The sequence below is a fragment of the Mirounga leonina genome, unplaced genomic scaffold, assembly GCF_011800145.1.
Source record: "Mirounga leonina isolate KUSES-001 unplaced genomic scaffold, KU_Mleo_1.0 Mir_170, whole genome shotgun sequence".
NCBI lineage: Eukaryota > Metazoa > Chordata > Mammalia > Carnivora > Phocidae > Mirounga > Mirounga leonina.
The window spans coordinates 21,572,137-21,581,931 of record NW_023270433.1 but is presented as its reverse complement, the minus strand read 5'-3'; the positions used below and the strand labels follow the sequence as shown (position 1 = coordinate 21,581,931).

The 9,795-nt window shown below is 41.0% G+C and overlaps 1 protein-coding gene across 6 annotated transcripts in view; it reads right to left on the bottom strand.

The window, feature by feature from the left end:
- Nucleotides 1-6,808: 6,808 nt before the first annotated feature.
- The window catches only part of ECPAS (Ecm29 proteasome adaptor and scaffold), a 102,311-nt gene continuing 99,324 nt past the window's right edge, over nucleotides 6,809-9,795 (bottom strand). For all 6 annotated transcript variants that reach the window (XM_035016070.1, XM_035016068.1, XM_035016067.1 and 3 more), the window contains 2 exons: nucleotides 8,577-8,648; nucleotides 6,809-7,094 (listed from right to left, as the gene is read on the bottom strand). In XM_035016070.1, coding sequence (XP_034871961.1) covers nucleotides 6,955-7,094; nucleotides 8,577-8,648 — 212 coding nt within the window. In that variant the 3' untranslated portion in view covers nucleotides 6,809-6,954. The remainder of the gene's footprint in view (nucleotides 7,095-8,576; nucleotides 8,649-9,795) is intronic.

The window sequence follows — 9,795 nt, the reverse complement described above, 5'->3', positions numbered from 1 at the left end:
TTGGGCAGAGTTGCCCTGCCCCCTGTGGCAGGGGATGGGCTCAGTGAAAACTGGTTTTGGGGGGCTTTTGTTCTCTGACAGCTTTCCCTGGCGGCTTTCCACGTCCCTTCCGAGAGTCAGAGCAGAAGAGACCGTTTCCAGCCCTCTGCCTCAGAGCAGAGAGACGGCAGTCTGTTCTTCAGTGAGCTCTCCAGGCCACACCATCTCCGTTTCTGTCCGTGCTGCTATAAACTGCAGTGGCCTGGGTTGTGCGCCCCTCTGCAGCGCCCCCAGTCCTGCCTCCAGGTCGGGGCACGTCTCTGCCCTTTGTGCTTCTAAAACCGCCAGCTGCTCCCAGTTCATGCGCATGACCCCACCGCTCCAGGTTTCTGTGTGGGGGCACTGCCCTAAAGTCCTTTCCCCACTGCTACTGGTCTGTGAGTCTGTGCCCGGTCCCCAGCGTGGAAGGCGGTCGCTCACCGGCGGTGTAGGATCCCCACAGCCAGGCACCCTCCCGCTGCCGTTTATCCTCCAATATCTGCCCACAGAATCATGCTTCAGACCTGGAAACCAACTGCCCGCAATATTCTGTTTGTAGAGATCCAGATCTATCTTCTTACATCTCAGGCTGATTTCATGGGTGTTCAGAGTGGTCTGGTAGATATCCAGCTCAATTCCAGGGACCTGCTGGAATAGGGTCCCCTACTCCTCCACCATCTTTTCCCCCCTCCACTGTCTGCATAGTTTCGCCTTTTCCAGAATGTCATGTGGTTGGAATCAGAGTATGTAGCCTTTTCAGGTCTTTTTGACTCCATAATATGCATTTAAGTTCCTCCATATCTCTTCTGGACTTGATAGTTCATTTCTTTTTAGTGCTGGAAAATATTCCATTGTCTGGATATTCCAGTTAACATATCCATTCGACCTACTGAAGGATATCTTGGTTGCTTCCAAGTCTTGGAAATTATGGATAAAGCTGCTATAAACATCCACGTGCAGGTTTTTGTGTGGACATAAGTTTTCAATTCATGTGGGTAAATACCAAGGAGTATGACTGCTGGATCATATGGGAGAAGTATATTTAGTTTAATGTAATTTATAAACTTCCCCAAAGACAAACCCTCCTACGTAATATAACAACTATAAACTCTAGACAAACTACAAAAACCAATTCTCTTAGGGCTCCACAGAGTCAACAAAGGCAGATTTTGGAAGAGAGCTAAAACATGTAAGGCATCAATATACGGTGAGCTTCCTGGATTTGTGGCTTTCGTCTAAAGTGAAACACAGCCAAAATGGGGCCAAGAAGAGCTGATGTTCTCATTGAAAACAACTTCCTTTCAACCTGAGGGAGGCAGAGCCCAAGACAGAAAGTGAAGGGAAAATTCAGGAAAGAAAAAAGGCAGATGGGGAAGCTCCACATTCTACGTGTAAGCTCTGCCCAAGTCTCTGGCTGACCTCTGAAACCACACATGTTGCAGAGTAGATTGCAAACAGGTCCACTAAGAAAAAAAAAAAAAAAAAGGATTGAACTGACATTTGAACTGCTACCCACCAAAGGTAAGATATGTTACGGTTTGAGTCTAAGCCTGTTAATTGCCTACCAAAAGAAAAGCACCTCATTGGAGGAATATATAATAGAGTCCAGATTTTCTTCAGCATAACATTCACAATGTCCAGGATATAATCCCAGAACACTGGACATATGAAGAACCAGGAAAAGGTGGGTCAGCGGGGGTGGGGCAGGGGACAATCAACAGAGACCAAACCCAAGATGACCCAGATGTGTCGCTATCAGACAAGAACTGAAAAGCAGTTATTATAAGTATGCTTTGTGAACTTTAATATTAAGCTCGTAATGAATGGAAAGGTTGGAAATGTTAGGAAAAGAATATAAAAAAGAATCAAGTGGAAATTTTAAAACTTTTTTAAAAAAGATTTTATCTGAGAGAGAGTGAGAGAGAGAGAGAGAGCAGGAGTAGAGGGAAAAGCAGACCCTCTGCTGAGCAGGGAGCCCGATGTGGGGCTTGACCCCAGGGCCCTGGGATCATGACCTGAGCCGAAGGCAGACGCTTAACGACTCAGCCACCCAGGCGCCCGGAAATTTTAAAACTTAAAACAATATCTGAAATAAAAATTCACAGGATGGTCTTTAATATCAGAATGGACATAGCAAACAAAGTCAGTGAACTTAAACACAGATTTTTTTTTTAAATGCCTCAGAGATCTGTAGAACAGTATCAAATGATATTTTTAAAGATTTTTTTTTTTTTTTTAGAGAGAGCACAAGCAGGGGGAGGGGCAGAAGGAGATGGAGAGAGAGAATCCTCAAGCAGACTCCCTGCTGAGCACGGAGCCTGATGGAACCAGGGCTCTATCCCAGGACCCTTGAGATCATGACATGAGCTGAAATCAAGAGTCAGACACTCAACCGACTGAGCCACCCAGGCGCCCCTAGAACAGGATCAAATGATTTGACATAGCTTTAATTGGAGTCCCAGGAAGAGAAGAGGGAGCAAATAGCACAGAAAAAAAACCCCAAAACTTTTGAGTAAATAATGGCCCCAAATATCCAAAATTTGGTAAAGCACAAAAACTTTTTTGTGTGGACATAAGTCCAAAATCTAAGCAAACCTCAAACAGGATAAATACCAAAAAAAGTACACCTTGGCATATCATAAAGTGCTGAAATCCAAAAATAAAGAAGATCGTGGAAGAAGCCAGAAAAAAAGGATACATCTAGGGAAACAACAATTTGAATGACCAGCTATCACACTGGAAAAATCTTGGAGGCTAAAAACAGTGGAAATCTTTAAAGTGTTGAAATAAAACAAATACTCAAAAAATATTTGCTTCAACTGATGTTTAGAAGAGATTTTGTATTTGAAGACAGGTCTGGAATCAAAAGTAGCGTAATAGAATTAGATATCTAACTGCTAATACCCCAAACTGATTTTAAAATACTCTTTTCAGGAATACCCAAACAAAAATTAGGAATCCTTCAATGATTACCTGTTTTCTCCCTGTCTTTTGTATTTTAAAGGCAACTTTATCAATGGTCCTTAAATGTAAAAATGTGTCATTTCTTAAGATAAACACTTAAAATTTTAAATAGCCATTGTTGGAAAGGCTGATTGTTTCCAATTTTTGTAGCATTATGATTTTCCACTTAAAAAAAAAAAAAAGCAATCCAATCCATCAAATTGGAACCTGCATTTAGGGGGAAAGGAAGCAGAAGAGAACGACATAGGCTTGTTGGCTCCGACTACCAATAAAGCAAGGTAACTCTCAAGCACATCTTCCAGTGTCAAGATTTGTCTGGCAGCTTACCGCACAGGATGTCTGACATTTTATGTCCATAGCCATGTCCATCAATCTTGGTCAAAAGCAGAACTGCCTGTTTCTATGTGTTCACCTGGGATTACTTTTCTCAAATATAAATAAATAATCTATCTTTCAACGATTACTTCTCTCCAAGTATTTGATTGCCATTTTTCAGGTGTCCTGCCTTTGTTTCTGCTTTGCTCTGGGACTTCCAGTTAAGCCAACTATGTCTGCTTCGGGGACGTAGCTCAGGATATGGCAGGCAATAGGGCCTTTTTCGGTTTTTAAAATGTCACCAGTCAAGGGCGCCTGGGTGGCTCAGTTGGTTAAGCGACTGCCTTCGGCTCAGGTCATGATCCTGGAGTCCCTGGATCGAGTCCCGCATCGGGCTCCCTGCTCGGCGAGGAGCCTGCTTCTCTCTCTAACCCTCCCCCCTCTCATGTACTCTCTCTCTCTCTCATTCTTGCTCTCTGAAATAAATAAATAAATCTTTAAAAAAAATAAAATAATAAAATGTCACCAGTCAATTCCCTGGAAGCTGAACTATTTCCCTAGAGAACCAGTAAAAATCAGTGCACTCCTTCAAAAGAACTGATCATGCAGCTTTTATTTACCACTTAGTATCTTCTTGGGCATGGGTAGGATGTTCCTTTCAAATAGGTCGATCACATGCTTAACTAGCTCAACACATATTGCAAGGGAGTCTATGAAGACTTCACGTATAAAATACAAAAATCTGTTACATATACATCCATCTAACAGCGGTTTGTACATTACAATGAGTTCCAGTGTCGAAATAACCCCCTGTACCTAACTAGCAGCATGAGCAGACTGTGGCAACAGCCCGCAGAAATGCCCCCCAAAGGGCAGGCCACACAGTGCAGTCGCTGCGAGAGCACAGATCAACAAGGTCACATCTTTTTCTTGTTGGTGCACACACAAGGAAAAGATGGAAGGGGAGAGCCTTGGGGATTTGGCAGTGGTCAGTCTTACTGGCAGGTAAACCGTCACAGGCAGTTGTAAATGGGACACAATCATTCATTAAAGAAACTCCTGCTTTTTCTCACCGAAAACACAACTTTATGCTACTTTCATTGTTTTGATTTCCAATTGCCAAACTTCGGGTCCCTCCTTTTCACATACCTAATAATTTTGCGAAGTTCGACCTAAGTGCACTAATTTCAAGAGGAAGGTGTTCAGTAATTAAGCTCTCCAAATCAGATACTTGTATGACAAGTAGCACTGAATATTCCCAGGGGGATAAAATAATAAAAATCCATTCCAGAGAGCTTTGGAGAATGAGGGCCAAAGACATAAACACGTGTGGGTCCTTTCGCCATTGGTTCACCAGTATCAACATCCCAAAATGACAAACTCTCAGTTATTAATCCTTTTAATAAATATGTGCCCACCCAACACAAGCTGCAATGGGACACCATGATTTCACATTACCAGTCATGCCAATGACTTGGCTGGTCGAGGGGAAGGCATTAAGAGCGTAACTCGGCATTGTGCTTATAGAAAGCGACAATAAATGAACTCAACAGCACTGCGCACAAAGGTTTAAGAGTCAGCCCCACTCTCAGCACCATGGGAAATTCCCAGCAGTGAATAACAGAAAGTTTAAAAAGCATAAAACTTGATGAGGTGAAACACTCCATATGGGCAGAGAGCACAATTCTTGCCCTCATCCTCTTTCAGAAAACAGCTGACCTGCACGGCATTCTTGCCTCAGAGGCGTATCCCAGGGCCTGTAAATCAAAGTCAGAGGGCACTCAGCAGAGGGGGAAATACTGAACTGGAAAACACCAAATTCTATGAGGCCACACGCTTTCTGAAAAATAGCCAAAGTGGATTTTCCCCCCAGGCACAAGCCATTCTTAAGTGGGAGTCCATGAGAAGCTCCTTACAATTCATGCTACTAAAACCCACAATTATATTTAGTATCATCTAAGAGGATGTTTTTTCAAACTGTGCACTACAACACATTTATAAGTCAGGAAATGAATTTAGTGGGTCTGAAGAGCATTTAAAATGGTTGTGGGGGGATCAAAGTATATTACACATAGTTAAAGAGTATGTATTATTATCACTCCTCGGCCTTTTGGCTAAGATAAGTGAAGAGTGTATATTATTTCACAAAACATTTATTTCAGTTAAAGATTTTATATTCGTTCACACACACACACACACACACACACAATTTCTGGGTCAAGATGTAAGAAGTTATTTTTATTCTGGTCACAGTCAATACAATGGTCTATAGAGACCACCAAAAATAATAACCATGGAGTTTCCACCGTGGAAACTGTAAAACCAATTTTGTGCTTGGAATCCAAGGTGAGCTAGAGTCGTCAGTTGACCATAAATACTTGCGTTAGGCTTGGTTTTCCCCCTGACCCTACACCCTTAGGCAGGGGTAGAGCAGTAAAAACAAAAAACAAACAAAAAAACCCTAGCTGCAATTGTTTACTTTGAGTGATATCATGTTATTCCCAAATGGCTAATTAAGAGGTTTGCCCTCCTATTCCATAATCATACTGTTAGCCTAAAAATGGGTGGAAAATTTTAAGTCATCTTCACAGTTTGGAGATTATAAATGTTTGTCTAAACCAAAGCGGTCATGATTTTGTTGTTGATTTGGCTTTTTGCAAAGTATGCAACCACAGATACAGAGAGAAGAAGCAATCTTGTCCTAAAGTATTTTCATCTGCCTGTAAAAGGACGATCAGAATGATCACATGGAGATCAAAGTCTCTCTTTCAACCTGTGAAGATGCTAAACAATCATCTTCTAAAAACTGATCATCTAAACGATGTGTTCAGTGTTCAGCTTCAGAGTTTCAGGAATCCCATGGTACTCAGATAATGGGTCGGTCGGCTTCCGGTGCAAGGACTGTTGTGCATGCCTCATCTCAGGAGCTTCTCGGGCAGACCAGGGGCAGCACTAGGCAGGGCATCTAACCCTGGGTCCCAGCCTCGGCACAGGCCGCAGGTCGGAAGCTATGTCATCTCCTAGCCTCCCTGAGGCGTAAAACAAAGGGGTTAAATTAAGTGAGTTAGAGAGTCCCTTCCTGAAGTAACTTTATTTACTTTGGATGCAGTTCTAAGACTTTTATCCAGATTGCTCTGCAACTCTGCCTATTGCTTTACTAACAGCTTTAATTCTTTTCATAACTATTTCCGTCAGTTTCACCAACAACCACCTCTCAAACATCCAAGGTCCCATTAAGCTCACTAGGCCCAGACACTTTTAAAAATCAAGTAAAATAGGGGTGCCTGGGTAGCTCAGTCATTAAGCGTCTGCATTCAGCTCAGGTCACGATCCCAGGGTCCTGGGATCAAGCCCCACACTGGGCTCCCTGCTCCGCGGGAAGCCTGCTTCTCCCTCTCCCACTCCCCCTGCTTGTGTTCCCTCTCTCGCTGTGTCTCTCTCTGTCAAATAAATAAATAAAATCTTAAAAAAAAAAAAAAATCAAGTAAAATAAAGCTAGTAAGGAACAAAATTTAAGGCATTTTTTTTTTTTATTTCAGCCAAGGAATGATGCATGCTACAGATTAATCTTTACTTTTCCCCACTTGGTTTTTCAAAGAATACCACCATTTCAACCCCCAGTGAACATGGCACTTGTTTCTTTCTTCCCCTTCTAATTTATTCCAGATTTTCAAGTGTTTTCTTCAGTAATGATGCTTTCTCCTGCAGCTCAGGTCTGCTGTCTGCCTCCATAGTAGCTAAAGACTCGATTAGGAGCACTCTGCACTCAGATGTCAAACTTTCCCACTGTTTAGATTCTGAATGGAAAAAGAAGAAAAACAGAATCCTTATAGAACAAGCAAGCAAAAAGCCTAAAACTATTCTTTCTGCTTTTCTTCCATATAGCCTATCCCCCGAATAAATGCAAAGCAACCCCCTGATAACAGTTTGGTATAGAACAGGTTCAATAGTTGTCTCAAAACCTAATTATTGACAATAATCTGAGAGCATGTCAGGGAGTTTCATCCTCTGCCCCAGTACTGGTGGGACAAAGAGAATCTAGGGATGCTGAATCAAAGTGCGAAGGAGGAGTTATCAAGGCAAAGCACACAGTAACAAAAAAGCATTTTTAACACACAAAAAAACTCTTTATAAAATATGCTCAGTAAAAAAATCTTGAATAAATTTCATAATGGCCAAGTCAGTCTGAACAGACAACAGACAACAATTACTCCTTTCTTTAAAGCACTAGAAATCTATATACATACTAAAAATTTTAGAAACTCAAAGTATACCAGATCCTAAATCTTGTCTATGAGGTTCTGCCACTTTCTAGTGATAAGGTTTCAAGCAAGTTGTTTTGCTGTTTAGCCTCATTTTCCTCATCTAGAATACATTCGTATGCATCTGGCTAATTGTGAAAATTCAGTGATGTGACTAAGTGCCTAGCTCTTTTACTTCAACAAGGAAAAGATGATGAGGTGTGTAGTGTTACTGAGTCTAAAAGGCCTGCTTCATGGAACCTTAAGGGGGGTGCTTTAATTGCTAAGCAGAAAGAGAAGTAGAAACAGCAAATAAAGACTCTAGAGGAAACTGTTCCATCTTCTCCATTCTTAATCCATAGGCTTAGAATAATTAAAAAAGAAGAGAAAGAACAAAAGTGGCCTCCTTTTGAAATACCCCACTGGAGAAAATCAGAGCAGTTTTCTTTTATCATTAGAAGAAATCTGCTTCTTGATAAAAGGTTTTAAAAAAAAAAAAAAGGAATAGGGGAAAAAAATAAGATTAAGCAAACTGCTGTCAAATTTGATGAGTTGGGTAGGTAAGTGTTAAAATGTTTTCCCAACCCCACTCTTCAGGGATCACTCTGTTTCTTGGCGTGTGTACTGGGAGCCCCATTCTGCCACTGGAAGTGACCCAGATTACATCAGGAGTCATGGCGGAAACAGAACTTTTTTATTTCAACATAACTGTAGCTTCATAATACATTAAAAGTATATAAAATGAAAAAGTACCAAATTTAAACACTTAATAAAATTTAAAGGTTTTAGCTTTGTAGATCTCACTCACATGTCCGTGTACTAATTTGTACTTTAGAGTATACACTTATTAAAAACAAAAGCAGGAAAAAATTTCTAAAATATATGCCATAAAGTATCCTGGCTTTCTGGCCCTCTTCCAATCAGAAGAATCAAGAACTCACCTTCCTCCCCCTCTCCCACTCTCCCTACTTACGTTCCCTCTCTTGCTGTGTCTCTGTCAAATAAATAAAATCTTAAAAAAAAAAAAAAAAAACTCACCTTCAAGTTTTTTAAGCAGTAATTCTATCACAGATAAAGCTTCTGTTCTCACAGATGAGTAGGTCTTATTTTCTAAGAGGAAAATCAGATATTCACATTATTTGTTTTATACGCCTTACAAACAGAACCTCCAAGATTAAGTTAGTGTTACTGGAAGAAAGATATTCAGAAATTACAAATTCAGGGAAAGATACACCTGTTCTTAAGTAAGCTTCACTTTGCTCATTATCATCAAATACTTGAAATGCGTTACATGTCCATATTCCTTACTTAAGAAAAAAAACAAAAAACTGTCATATACCAATATACCAATGTAACTGTCATATACCCAATATACCAATCACCACAACAGATGGCAATATTTCAAGGACCCATTTTAGAAGTGAGAACTCAAAGGACACTATCTCAAACACAGAGTTGTCGTCACATGATACCTAAGAAAGGTCTTTAGGTTTGCATGACTTCCTCATTTTATCAGAGAACATTACAGAACCCAGAGGCCTAAGGGCAATCAGGGACACCTGGCTGAGACCCTGCAGAGACTAGTGTCTTAGCAGCCAGTTTTTTATTCGAAGGCAGGCTACCTCCAAGAGTTGCAACTGAAAGAGGCGTCTCTGGTGTCTATTCTAGACACAGCATCTTGTTCAGGGTGAAACTGTCTACGGAAAAAATTAATACACAGCCAAACCTGAGGCAAGGAAAGCACAGGGTGAGCTTATAACATCCTTTTTATGCTACGAAGTACAGAGGTGCCTAAAAGGATGACAGTGACCTGCCAATAAGACATAGGAGCTTTTCCACTGGCCAAAGCTGGAACAATTTGAGCAAAAAATTAATTAAGGAAAATAATTAATTATAAACTGGTGGGGGGGGGGGGAGAAAATCCACAAATCAGTACTGTTAACAGATCAATAAAGAGGCAGGGAGAGGTGGGATCTTGTTTACAAGAGGATGCCAACTGCCAAATGATAGATATGGAGAAAGCACCAGAGTTGGAAAATCATCTTAGTAAAAGCTGGTTCAGGGAGAAACCACGGATGCATGGTCTAAAGAGGATGTTTTGAAAAGGCGCAGTGTATCTGCATGGTCTTGGGAGTATCTTCTGACTGCTGGTTAGACACACTTTACAAAAGGAGCAGGGTGTCTGAATGGTCTTAAAGTGTGTTCCCACAGGCTGCTTATCAGACACAAGGGAGAAATTTAGTAACTATACAATAAA